Raw genomic sequence first — 14074 nt, forward strand, 5'->3', positions numbered from 1 at the left:
CCAGGACACCCAAGCACTGAACTTGGCATGCTGGGACCCCACCTGGGAGCCCTCCTCCCTGGACTGGGTGACTGCAGTGGCCCTCGGGTGATCACCTGCTTCTGCACAGCCCACTGCAGACTCTCACCAGCTCTGTCCCAAACACATCAACAGCACACTGGCTTTTCTTAAAAACTCAGGTCAAATCGTGTCGCTTCTCTTCCTCACACTTCTTGATGGCATTCCACCTTCTGAGGTGAGAAGTCCACACACAGGGCTGAGCCTGGGGCACCTGCCCACCCATCTGGCGCCCCAACTCTCCCCTTGCTCACTGTGCACCAGCTGCTGCCTGATGCCCTGCCTCCACTCCCTGCTTCCCTCCCTCAGGTCCTTGCTGCAAGGCTGCCATATTGCCTGGCCTTTCCCAACCTGTTTTTCTTCCTTTGTCCCCACAGGGTCTACTCCACCAGAGGTATTGTTCATGTTACCTATTTATTGACTTAAGGCCCATCCTTCCCCACTAGAAGATCAACTGCACAAAGGCTGTAATTTCTTTTTCGAAAAATTTTAAGTGCACATTAATGGTGTTCAGTGTGACAGTTCCGTACATGCATACAGCGTGCACTGATCACATCCAACCCCCGTTCTTCCACCCTTGCCCCCTTTCTGGTTCTTAGCAGTCACTGTTCTCCTTTCCGCTCAGCTTATTTTACTTTCCACCTATGTGAGAGAACATGGGATACTTGTCTTTCTGCATCTTATCTCACTTAACATCACACTCTCCATTTCTGTCCACTCTGCTGCAGATGACAGGATTTCAGTCTTTGTTTGGGCTGAAGAGTACTCCATTGTGTGCTTGCATTGTGTTTTCTTTGTCCATGCTTCTGTTGATGCCACCTTGGCTGGTTCCTATCTCAGCTGATGTGACTAGTGCTGCTGTTGACGCGGTCTCACAGGGCTCTTTTGGGCGCTGACCTCGTCTCCTGTGGATGTGCATCCAGGAGTCAGGGAGCTGGGCCCTCGGCTGCTGCGGCTCAGGTTCACGGACCACACTCTGAACAGCAGGGAAGAGGGCTCCTCCTTCCTCACCTCACAGCCGGGCCCTGGGAGAGCAGATCTCCTCGCCTTAGTTTCTTTTTCCACACTTCGCCCCAAGACCCTAAGGGAAAGGATGTTTTTGCCATTGTTTTCTTTCCCCAGTCTTTCCTGAAACCCCAACCCCAAATTCACATGCGCACATGCACACACGCATGCACACTCGCATTACCTGGCCTCCACTCCCTCATCAATACTCCATTACTGCCCTCCACTGCAAAAGTGATTCTAGGGGAAAAGAATCTCACACCACATTTTCCAGGCCCTCACTGTCTGGTGGTGACAATCCCAGAGGAGCAGGAAGTGAAGCGTGCATTGTTGCCATGGGTGATGGCATGTCCAAGTTTCCCACTCATGTGGTCGTCATCCCTCCACAGGCCCGCGGGCTGGCAGCGTATCCGAAGAGGGGCCTCCCACCAAGTGTTTTTCCCATCTGTGTCCTCTGCACACTCGCATGCACATGCGCACACCACACACACACCCTTTACCCGGAGAGCACTACCTTCCCGCCTTTCTTACCGAGGGCTTTTTCACACCAGGGCCCACAGGGCAAATGCAGTATTTATCAAGCACATCAGAATAGACAGCCCAGCCTGCCACCAGCGCTCCGTGCGTCAGCACCCGGCACCCCCAGAGGTCTGAGGCGTCTGCGTCTCCTCACATCTGCAGCCCATTCCCGGCCCACCAGGGAGTCACGTGCCTCCGAAGCCTCCTCCCCTGCACTGCACTGTCCCCTCCAGCATGTGTAGTCTGGCGCATTTTCTTCTGTCGGCCGCATCTTCTTCCTGGCCTTTCCTTCCCTCCATTCTCCATGTAGCCCCCACAGCCAGCGCCCCATCACCTGTCCTCTAGAGGAAGTAGGAGCCCACAGCCTCATTTGCAGAAAGTGCTAAAAACATGAAAAGACTTCACTTGAGTGCAGCAGACTCAGATTTGCTCTGAGCAGGGCGTGTGCCCCAGCGTTGCCTCTCCCTGTCTGTCCCTTGAGAGGCCTACTGGGCTCTGTCTTCTCCTAGCATCTCTGCGCTTCCTGGAAGGGGCCTTTCTTGTCTGTGATGGGGAGACAGAGGGACAGGGTAGGTCTAGGAGAGCACCTTCTTCTCAGGTTCTAGAAATAGGCAGTTGGGGACCTTAGAGGTGGAATGACTTGTACATTTCCTTTAGGAACTCAGCACCAAGAGATTTGGGCACCAAATGCGAGATCTGTGCCCTCCATCATGAGCCATTTGCTAGAGAAGCCTTGCAGCAATTTTGTTCATGCTGAGACTGAGCGTGAAGACACCACTCCTGATTTATCCCCCCTTTTTCTCCTTTGAGCAGTCTTCCTGCCCCTCCTGTCAAGCTGTAACTCAGCTCTTTTCAGCTCAAACACCTTCAGTGTCTCCTTTCTTCTCATGGATAGTCCAGTTTAAATCCCGCTTCTTCCACATGGTTCCTGGACCAACCAGATCTGCCCGCTCCCCTGTTTTTTGAGTTCCTTTAGCAGACACCTTCCCTATTCAGTACTTGTTATGGCTTGTATCTAAATTATCCCCTAAAGCCTTACTTGATCATAAGTGGGGCTTTTCAGAGGTGGCTGGATCTAGTGTATATGAATGTGGATTGAGAGTGTGATACTGGGATTAAGGGTGTGGTACTCGATTAGGCTACTAATTGTTTTATCAAAGTTCTGAGTGTGGGTAATGGGAAGGCCTACCCTGAGTGTGGTTGGCACCCCCAAAAAAGCTTGCAGCCTAGGTGAGATTAAAAGGAAAGGGAAGCTTGCTGCTTGGTGCTTCCTGCCTGCTCTTCCATGGACTGTTTCTCCTTTGTGGTGCCCCTCTGCTGTGCTACCCTGCCTTGGAGACAGACAACTATGGACTGAAACCTCTACCTCTCCTTCTTTAACTGTGGCTCTCGGGTATTGTGTCTCAGCGATGAGAACAATAACTAAGACAGTATTAATACTTGTGTAATTTACTGTGATTTAAAGGTTTTTCTCTTATCTACCTAGTAAGTCGAAAGCCCTGTAAGGAAAGAAGTCAAATGGTGTGTTGTATACTCCACAGTGCCCAGAGTTTTCATCCTTTGTGTATGTGTGTGTGTGTTACAGACCATTTAAATTCTGCTAAAGACTAAAGATACTGTCCTCTGGAAAATACACCCACACTGGAATTCTGTCTAAGAATTCGGGGAAGGGTTGCAGTTCCCTCGGGTGTTGCAGCTTAGTAACACCTGGCAAAGTGAGCAGTATTATTGGGTGAACAAAGAGTAGGTGCTCAGTAGCTGCCTGCTGACGTGTGCCTCTCACTGTTTTCTCTGGACAGATTGCCTTGACGTTCTCGATCGTCTTTGGGGTCATTGTATATCGGATCACAACTGCAGCTGCTCTGTCTCTCAACAAGGCCACGCGCTCCAATGTCCGGGTGACAGTCACGGCAACAGCAGTCATCATCAACCTTGTAGTCATCCTCATTCTGGATGAGATCTATGGGGCTGTGGCCAAGTGGCTCACCAAAATAGGTACTGTGGCACAAATCCTGTCTTTGTCCTGGGCCCCCGTGAGTGTGTGTAAGGTGCTTGGTGGTATGACCCTAGATGAAGAAACGATGGGAATGGGCTGGTTCGTACAGTGCATTGTAGTTGGAAGAGTGAGAAAGTACAAGGACTATGTACTTCAAGCTAAAAGGCTTCCCCTAAAGGCAATCTTTCCTGTAACATAATCAATTGTCCTCTGGTCTGTGTTGATTGCCTCATGTGATAGGGGGCTCACTGTCCCCTAAGGATAATCCACGGGTTCTATTCATTTTAGCCTCACTTAGAAGCAAGGCAGATTCAACACTTCCTGCTAAAAATGACTGAGTTTGAGCTCTCCTCATTTTCCCAGGAGCATTTACAAAGTGGAAGAAAGCCTCTTGATACTTGAGCCCAAGAGGGTCTTATCTATCCCAGAAAATCCCCACATTCCCCAGGCACTGAGCAGACTTCAAAGAGGCATATCAGACTCCCCAGCTCAAGCCAGAGAGAAAATGCAGTGGCCCCAGACTCAGCTGTGTCATCTGAGCCCAATCGGCTGTTGCCTGAGCTCCGCATTCTGGCGTCCACACATCAGATGCAGGAGGCTGAGAGCGAGGACCCTTTCCTCACTATACTTACTCTCAAGGGCAAGGGTTTACCCCTTCCCTCTTGATGTCTGGGATTTTCCTCTTGGCTGGAGGAATGAGATCACCCAGCTGCTTGTAACCTCATAGGGAAGCTGAGTCAAAGGTGTGATGTCTTTAATTCACTCACCAGCTGGAAGCTGGACACGTGGTAGGATGCCCGCCTTCTGACAGCCTTTCCCGGAGGACTGGAGAGCTCCAGGGGCCTGGATGGTCAGTGCCTTTACACAGCACGGCCTCTGCTCTGAGACTGCATGTGGTGGCACCTCCCTTTGAGTTCCCTGGTGGCCAAGGCAGGCGCCACCCAGAGGGGCATCTCTGACGTCCTCACCCATCTATCATATAAGTGTTGGCTGTGTTCCTTCCCAAACACCTTGAGAGCAATCAGAGAAGAGTTTCAGGCAGTGAACCAAGTGCTGTGCTGAATGGGATTCTGGGGGGCCCTTAGGTAGTGCATCTGACCCTGCAGGGGCTCAGGGAGGTTTGGAGGCTGAGGCTCCCAACTGGAAAGCTGGGAGATAAGTGCCAGGCATGTGTGCGGGGGGGAGAGTGGGCAGGGGCGGGGCCTCCTGGCAGAGGAAACAAACTGAGCAGTGTGGCACTGAAGGATGGGATCAGATCCCTGGGGGCCAAGAAAGGCCCACAGCGAAGTGACACAGGGCCACTAGACCTGCTGGGGAGGTGTGTGTGTGTGTGTATCTAAATGCCAGCAGAACAAAGCGCCACTCAGCATCATGGAGAAAGCAAGCATGACGTGTGTCCTGGAGGCCCGAGGAGCCCAGTGCCAGTGAGGTGTCTGCTGTGGGGACCGTGGTGTGTCCGGGCACAGTGGAGCGGGAAGCAGGCCCAGGGACTTGTCTGACACCTGGCTTTAGATTTCGGTGGAAGATCTTACAAGCCAGGCCGAGGACTCTGTGTTTGTTTTCATAGACAATGGAGTGGTGTTGCTGGAGTCCAGAAGGGCGTCCGGCAAACTCTGCCACCCTCCTGGCCTGGTCACTGAGCCAAGAGAGAAATAAGATGACAGAAATAGACAGAAGTCAACAAGTAAGCTTTACAGCTGACAAAAGCCACTGTGGAGGAAGTAGCTTAGCGTAAGAGCCAAAGAAGCTTCCTGATACCAAATTCTCCAAGATCACCCTGTTGGTGGGAGGCCGAGGTGCACAGTCCTGCGAGGCTCAGGTCGTGCAGGAGCACAAAACCCCAGCTTCCTGCAGGACCTGTGTTCTCAAAAGAAGGCAGAGGCAGCAGGCAGGCAAGGAATGCCGTGTCACCTTCCAGAGTGATCACAGCTCAGGCTGCCATCCCTGTACTATCCCAGAGGAGAGACTCCTGAGACATGGGGAGAGCAGCTAGGACAGTAAGGCAAGCCTTGCAGAGCTTTCAGTGATAACGCAGGGCCCGCTGTGGCACACGTGCCATAGGTTCGCCACCCCTGAGCTAGGACATTGCAATTGACTGTGCCCCCTCTGCCTGAGGAGACATGGAGACTGGGAAAAGATGTTCCTGTTCCCCACGTGTCCCAATCCAACATCACTGAGGATGTTTTGAAGAGTGTAACATGTTGGAGGTAAATGCTTACAGTTGTTCAATCAAGGACATAGGATCCAACAGACTAGGGAGAGGCAGGAAGATCTAACATAAAGAAAAGTGTGGGACAAGAAGCAAGGAGAAGAACAAGAAGTCAGTGATGATGCGGAAATTTCTTCTTGCTGTCCACTTGTGCTTTGTTCACACAGCTCCAGGTGGTGGTAAGGACAGCAGATAGAGCAGTCAATAGCCAGAGACTCATTTACAAGTACTTAGCGAGCAGTTCCCATGCGCAAAGCAGGCCCTAACTCGTTTCGGACGAGGAACAAATGCACCACACCCCAGTTTCCACACTGGGAAGCTATGCCTGCTGGTCTCAGGGCCCCTCCTCATCCGGCAAGTTCAGGCAGCTCCATCTTGGAAGCCAGTGCCTGGCACTGCATAAGGAGATCTGCTTCCAGAAAGGAGATGGACTTCTAAAAAGTACACTTTGTTCTTTGTGCTGACCATATTCGTGATGTGTTCTTAAGCTCCAGAGTTTTTCTCTGAGCCCATTTTATCTTCACAAAAACTATATGTGGTCAGGAAGTATTTGATTGCCATTTTACTGAGGCTGAAACTCGGATTTTCCTTGTAAAACACAGACACCTGTTGGCGCCTTTGATGTACGTTTCTTCTTGGCTGTACTGATGTGGTCTCTGCCCTGGGACCCATTGTCCTGGGTTGTTGCTCTTTATTGAATCCAGTGGGAAGAGCCTTGAGTTCCAGATACAGTCCCTTCTCTGTCCCATCCCATAATCGTGTGGCATTGAGTAGCAGGAAACATCTCTGGACCAAGTTTTGTGGATCCTTCCCTCATCATTTTTCTTCCCTTATCCATGATCATGGCTCCAGTGGATCCTTTGCCAGCCTAGGGACTGCACCCTTTTCCTCAGCCCCTCTGTCTGGGAAACCTCCATCCAGTTGGGCATCAGAGAGTCCCCTCAGAGAGCTGCCCATTGCTCTATGTCAGATATAAACCAGTATTTAGGACTCTCAGCCACCTTCTTCCCTCTGTACCCCTCCACCCCAGCCAGCCCACTAACTCTGGGTCACCAGGCCACACGTGTGTTTCACAGCGCCCCGGTGTCGGCTCCTGCTGCAGAAGCTGTTAGAAGCTGTTGTGCTGACCCTTGATGCCCTCACTGCAGAGGGCTGCTCGAGTCTGCCTCCTCCATAAACCTGGTTGGGATGCTCGGTCCTCAGTGGCTTTTGGTCCCTCTGATCTCTCCTGGCCCAGATGCCTCAGTGTTTGCTCCTCCCTCTGTGTTTACAGAGCGCCCACCCTGTGCCACACGCAGTTCCCTTTTCTTTTTTTTTACAGGGATGAAGACCACCACAGCCTTCACTCTGAGCTACATTGGCAGATCTTTCTTATTTTGAGGCAGAGTTTCACTAAGTCACTAAGTTGCCCAGGCTGAGCCAGAACTTGTGAGCTTCCTGCCTCTGCCTCTGCCTCCCAGAGCGCTGGGATCACAGTCGTGTACCAGCACCCCTGATTGTGCCAGGCACAGTTCTGGGGCCACAGCAGTACACAGGAGTCCACTTCCTGTTGCAGTTATGCTTATATTATGTAAGGAAGCAAGAATGTTTCCTACAGGGCAGGAAAGGCGCCCTGTGATGGAGAATGGTTGCTTGAGCCCAAGAAAGGCCCATGGAGGTGGCTCAGTTGTAGATGAGACCTGAAGGCAGGAAGGGGTCTTCCCCGAGCACCTGGAGGGAGAGGTGCAGGGTAACACACAGCAAAGGCAAGGGCTGCAGGTGGGAGGAGGCTCGGAGGGTGCTGTCCACAGGGTTCCTTACGTTACCGATGTCTGGGTTAGAACAGACTGGGCTCCGCTGGGGTGATGGATTCACCTCAAATCTTGGTTGCTTAACACAGTGCGTGGGCTCTCGCTCACACTGCGTGTCCCATGTGGCTGGGCAGAGCATCAACTGATGTAGCTTCTCCAGGACCCAGAGGACACCGTCCCCGTCAGGGAACTAGTGCTGGAGGGTCTGTAGAGGCTGTCAGATGCTTCCATCTGGAAGTGTCATTGTCCCTCCTGCTCATAGCTCCCAGTCCTGAGAGGGTAGAGACGTGTGACGTGTGTGTGGCCACTCTCTGGACCATCCTCTCCACTCTCTGCAGCCAGGCTGCTGGGCCCTCTTTCTCTCCTGCACAGTGCCAGCCTCCTGGGAGCTCCCAGCATACCTGTGGGTGCCATACTGGTAAAACACATCCTTGTCTTCATGCATTCAACAAGATGTTTTTTTGCCCACAGCTAAGTGTCCTATAAGCCTCAGTAGAGGCTGCTGGGAGCCTTTGTGTATCCATCCTTCAATTCTGCCTATCAGTGACTGAAGGAAACACTGAGAGGAAAAGGCAAATATGGGTGTCCCGACAGGGTAGTGCCGGCAGAGGCAGCCAGGATGTCAGAGGACTTGAAGTTTCCTTCATGGTGTCGCGCACTCAGCTACTGAGATGGTCACGCAAAGCAGGTGACCAGAGCACCCGCAGGCACAGACATGGTCCCAGGCCCACCTGGGGACTTAAGGCTGTGGGTAAAACCACCTAAAGTCATGAGAAGGCTGCCAGGCTTGGGGCCGGCTTTGCCATTCTCACGCTGGCTTTAATACCCATCTGGCTCTCTGCCCCGGGGCTCCTGATAGCCGAGGAGGCTGTGACTCAGTGCCTTGGCCAGCAGGTGCACACAGCTGGTGCACAGGGCCCCATAAGCTCCCCAGTGTCTCCTGCCAGGCTGAGTGGTGAGCGACAAGTTTTCCCAGCACATCTCCCCACAGTCCCCCACATCAGGCTTCTCTGAGGGCCGTTCTTGCCCCAAATATTTAGGACAAATGACAGAATTTAGGTGCCTTGAGGAGGCTCAACTTGGCAGTGGTTGATAAAAACCATGATGGCCTCCCTGGCTTCCACAGCGATGGAAGTGGACTTGGGTGGGCTTGGGTGCGAACCATGGCATGGTATGAAGGCGCCGAAGCCCTGGGACCTGAGCTGAGACTTGGGGTGTCTAGAGAAACGGATGAAGCGTTGGGCCTTTGTCCAAGAGGACCCTGGGCAGCACAGCTGGGAGTAGCCAGTGTGCAGGAAAGTTCAGGAAGCATCAGCGATTGGAATGGGTGCGCATAGGGGTGAGGATCCCAGCCATGGCTGGGGTCTGCCTCAGAACCCAGCGACCCGTGAAGGGTCTGTTCTTTCCCGGAGGCTGACAGGTGTCAGTTATAGAGAAAAGATCCAGACCCTGCGGGAGGAAGGAAGCAAGCGCTGGGCAGGATCAGGACCCCAGACATGCAGGCCAGAAGGACAGGGCTCAGATGCGTGTGGTGGGCAGCTAGGGCACCAGGCCAAGCTCAGCAGCTCAAGGCTCACTTCTGCCTCAGGTCAGGACCCAGAGCGGCCATTTCCTTAGAGGCAAGGAGCCTCTAGGCCCACACATTTTGGAGTAGGGTGTCTAGGGCTCCTGAAAAGGGTAGGCTCTTATAATCCACAGGCGCAGGCTGGGCTTGGCCTGGAAGGGGGTCCAGTGCTCACTCTAGCTGTGAGGAATTCTTCTTTTTAGGCATCGTGGAGGAGGCAGAGCAGGCAGCAAGCTTCAAGGCTGAATAACCAAGGTGGCACAGGCTCGCCTTTGTAGGCACCATTTTTGGCTTGAGCTCTGCCTCCTCCCTCCTCCCCTCCCTCCACTGCTCTGGCTCCTCTTCCTCCTTCCCCACTCCCTCCTTCCTCCCCTCTTCTCCCCAGTGAGCCTCTTCACATTACAGGTTTATTGTACGTTCTTAAAAGGAAGATTGCTGAGTCAAGTCAAAGGCTCCAAGTCCTAGGAAAATGGCTGTGCTTGTGAGTTGTTTAAACATTGCCATGGCCCACTCCAGAGTCTCTGCCCTAGAGGCTCCTGGCTGGGATAGGGGAAAGGAAGGGGTTGGAAGGAGGGATGGGAACGAGAACTGAGATTTGCAGTGTCATCTTCCATGTTCCAGGCAGGGGTGGGCATCGTGCATACGTGGTCCACATCGGTTTCAGTCACACACAGACACACACAGAGCTCAGCTACACCCAAGACTGTGCTAAGCACTTTCCCTAAATCAGTGCAGGTGCTCCCGAGGTATGATTTATGGTGGCCTTGTTTCTGCTGAAAGTGTCCTAAGTTAAAAATGCATTTCATTCACCTGATCTCCTGGACATGGTCGCTCGGCAGCACAGCACCCTGCAGAGCATCCACCCGCTCTTCCCTTGGCATCTGGCCGACTCGGTGCTGCTGCCCAGCACCTCAGGGTTTCTTACTGCACAGCCCTAGCCCTGGGAAAGACTAAAATTCAGAGTCCAATTTCTCCTGGACGAGTATCGCTTTCCCACAGTCACTGGTTGAAATATTGCAGGTGGGCTGTCATAAGGCTAGGGACAGTCTGTATGCCTACTCCTCTGAAAAGGCCCGGTGAGGCTGGCGATCTGAACATTCCCCTTGTAGGGGCAAGGAGCTTGAGGTGCAGAGAGGCGAATAACAAGTGCCAGGTCACAGAGTGGTAAGCGGTGTGCCTGGCCACAGATCTACAGGCTGACACTGCAACACTTGATTACCGTGTAACGTGTCACTGTCCTCTTGCGGCGGAGCTTAAATTTGCTGGGAAAGCAAAAGAAAAACAATGTGGGCTACAGATCTAAAATACTGTGTCTACACATGTGAACAGCAAGTGTCCAGGTGGCGCTGGGGACAGGGACAAACAAGTGGGTCAGAGGCCGCATGCAGGGAACCCTGTCTTGGGAGCAGGCTCCCTCTGAGCCCATTCACCCTTCCCATGGGGCTGCACATAAGGAGACAGCAGAGGGCACAGACTTTGCATGGGGTCCTGCACCCTTTGCTAAGTTTTAAAAAGAGAAAGAAATGTTTAAAAATTGAAATGCTGCCAGTCTAAATTTTTTCTTCCTTTTCAAAGCTGCCCTCAGCAAAAGGCAATGTGCTAGTACTAAGGAGAGAGAGAGAGAGAGAGAGAGAGAGAGAGAGAGAGAGAGAGAGAGAGAGAGAGAGAGAGAGAGAGAGAGATACAAATGCCTGCAAGGCACCAAAAACTCTTTAAGGAGAAGAACGTCCTGGGTTTGTACGGATGGATCTAATTTTCTGTCATGTGTGCAGGAAGTATGCCTTTGGATGTGGGGTGAAAGTGCTGGCTTGATTGGATTCAGTGGCCCAGCGGCTGAGGGTCTCAGGCTGCCAGGAGCCTCCTGAGGATCAGGTGTCTAGGGCGAGGGTGTAAATGGGCCGGTGTGGGTCGGAGTGGGCTCCTAGCTTCCCTGAGGGATGCACAGAGTGCTGGGAATTTGAACTCTGCCCTTTGTTTCAGGTCACAGGCTGCATTCCCTTCCCTGCCTGCTTTGCCACCAGCCCCTGGCTTGCTGGGTGGCCTCATCTCAGACGACTGAGCAGGAAGAGCCTGGGCTGCCCCATCTGGGGAGGCCCTGGAAGGGTGTGGCCAGAAAACATCCTAGCATTGTCTGCAGGCCCTGGTGAGGGTGGCATGCACCACTGCAAGTGTCTGGGGAGGGGCTGATACTGCTAATAAAAAAGATGTGTGATCCTGGTTCCAGCCCGAGTCTGTAGAGCCATGCATTCCACGCGCATGAAACCGTTAGCAGGCGCAGTGCTGCTCACAGTAGTTTAGGGTAACTGGGGAGACACCTTCCCAGACCTGGGCTATTTCCTTAACCCAGCTCTCATGGTCCCAGTCACTAGAACACCTTATCAGCAAGAAATCTCAAATATTCTTCTCTTCCTCTGGATTTCCTAAGAGCTCAGAGCCTTAAACCCACCAGAAGAGCAGAGAACAGGGTCGTGACGGTCATCTTTGTTGCCCTTCTCCACTCAGTTAGGGAACTGATAGTGTTGTTTGCTGAGTGGCCAACATTTCTGGCAGAATCATGTCCTTCGTAATTACGGTCCTCCTTCCTGGTCCTCCTTGGGCTCCAGTGACCCAGTTTCCTCTTCTCGCCACTCCACTGTGGGAGAATTGTGCCCTTTGAGCCATCTGAGCTGGGTTTGGTTTCTTCCGGAGGAGTGGAAGGGTTGGACCAACACCTGCACATGAACAAGGAGCCACCCAGAGCGTGTCCAACCCTTGCTCCTCTGAGTCTCGTTCTACACCACACTGCTGTTGGACACTGGCCTGGCCTGGCAGGGAGGGAGAAGGGGTTAGACCACTGCAGTCCTGGACAGGCTGCTGGGCTTGCAAGGAAGGATGATCTCCTCCTGGGTCTCGGTCAAGGGGCTGCCACCTCCAGCCCGTCCCCAGGAGGACCCCAATGCACAGACCCGGGCCAAGGAAACCTCTTCCAAGGAGCACACACAGTGCAACAGGACAGGTGAGACCCTGCATCCCCCTTGAGGAAAGCGATGCTCAGCTGCCCACCCTGGCTTTCTAAGAGAGCTCTGCTGGATCTTCAGTAGCCCACTGGCATCTCCCCACCAGGTGTCTCTTGGAACAGCTTGCTGCAGACTGAACCTCATTCCACTTCTCAGGGTGCTTGTTGGAAAGATCTCTTGGCTTCCTTTGCATTGCTCTTCTCTATTCCCCGTCATAGCCTTTCAAGTCCTGACTCCTCAGAGCTGGCCAAGTACTTCAAAGGAAGGTTCTCCACTCAGATGCTACTTCACCCCCTTGGGTCATGACTCAGGGGGCAAAAGCACGGGGACCAGGGGCTCAATGTGTCCAACTCAGAGCTCTTAATTTTCCCTCCAAACCCATCACCTTTCACTCACTCATTCTTTTTATTTACTTATTTTTAAAAAAGTTTTCCCCCTTCCTCTGCCCTCCCCTAAGCCCCTCCACCCCTCCCTATTTACAAAGACTTTGTTTCCATTTTTTCATTTTCTCATATTACTTCCATTCCCTTCTTTCTTTTCCTCTATCCCTCCTACTTCCCCTTCCCCTTTGTCCCTTTTCTTCCTATTTCACATTACCTATTATACCTTTTAGTCCTTATTTACACTTTCAGTTTCTCACACGAGAGAAACTATTCAGTATTTACACGTATGTCCTGTTTGTTTCACTTAAGAGTATGGCCTCAGTGTGCATCCATTTAGCTATAAATGTCTCTAGCTTCTCATTCTTTATGGCTGAGTAGTACTCCATTTAATTAAAAAACCACATTTTCTTTACCCAATCTCCAGCTGATGGGCATTTGGGCTGTTTCCAAGCTTTAGCTATTGCAAACTGTGCTGCTATAAATATGGGTGCAGATACATTGCTGTGGTATGATTCTTTTAATTCTTTTGGGAAGATACCCAGCAGAGGACTAGCTGGGTCAAATGGGACTTTTAGTCCTACTTCTTTGAGGTATCTCCATACTGATTTCCACAGTGGCTGCACTGGTCCACACTCCCACCAGCAGTGGAGCAGTCTTCCTCTTTCCCCACAGCCCTGCCAGGAGTTGTTATGGGTTGATTTCATGATAGCAGCCAATCTTTCTGGGGTGAGGTGGAATCTCAGGATTGTTTTCATTTGCATCTCTCTAATGACCAGTGATACTGAACATTTTTTCATATATTTGTTTGCTGTTTCTACTTCTTTGTCTGAGAAATGCCTGTTCATTTCAGATGCCCGTTTTTGGATTGGGTCTATAAATTTGGGAGGTCTGATTTTTTTAAGTTCTTCATAGATTTGAGATAGTAGACCTTTTTCTGAGGAACAGCTGGTGAAAATTTTTTCCCACATTGTGGGTTGTCTCTTCACACTGTTGGTGATTTCACTTGCTATGCAGAAGCTTTTTAGCAAGAAGAGATCCCACTTGTTGATTGTTTGTGCTAGTTCATGGGCAACTGAGGTTTTGTTCATAAAAATCTTTTCCTATACCAATATCTTCAAGAGTTCTTCCTAACCTCTCTTCCAGCTGGTTTAGTGTTTCTGTTTTAATGTTTAGATCTTTAATCCATTTCAATTTCAGTTTAGTGCATGGTGAGAGATACAGGTCTAATTTTAGTCTTTGGCAAGTTGAAATTCAATTTTTCTAGCACCATTTATTAAAGAGGCTATATCTTTCCTCCAGTGAGGGTGTTTGGCTCCTTTGTCGAAGATGAGGTGGCTGAGTGTGTCTGGAGTTGTTTCTGGATCTTCTAATCTGTTCCACTGGTCCTCAGGTCTGTTTCTTTGCCAGTACCATGCTGTTTTTATCACAGTAGCTTTGTAGTATAGTTTCAAGTTGGGGGTTGTAATACCTGCTGCCATGTTGCTGTTACTTAGAATTGCTTTTGCTATTCTGGGCCTCTTCTTGTTTCAAATGAATTTTTGGATTGTTTTCTCCA

General features: G+C 51.4%; 1 protein-coding gene across 5 annotated transcripts in view; it reads left to right on the forward strand.

The window, feature by feature from the left end:
* The window catches only part of Ano2 (anoctamin 2), a 326914-nt gene that overhangs the window by 257785 nt on the left and 55055 nt on the right, over positions 1–14074 (forward strand). For all 5 annotated transcript variants that reach the window (XR_015452355.1, XM_087214186.1, XM_021248110.2 and 2 more), the window contains one exon: positions 3381–3576. Coding sequence is in view for 4 of the 5 variants with exons in the window: in XM_087214186.1 (XP_087070312.1) it covers positions 3381–3576 (196 nt within the window). In the remaining variant the exon portion in view is untranslated. The remainder of the gene's footprint in view (positions 1–3380; positions 3577–14074) is intronic.

This window comes from Heterocephalus glaber, unplaced genomic scaffold (genome assembly GCF_053883595.1).
Source record: "Heterocephalus glaber isolate CG9 unplaced genomic scaffold, H.glaber_assembly_v1.0 deba00001444, whole genome shotgun sequence".
Classification (NCBI taxonomy): Eukaryota; Metazoa; Chordata; class Mammalia; order Rodentia; family Bathyergidae; genus Heterocephalus; species Heterocephalus glaber.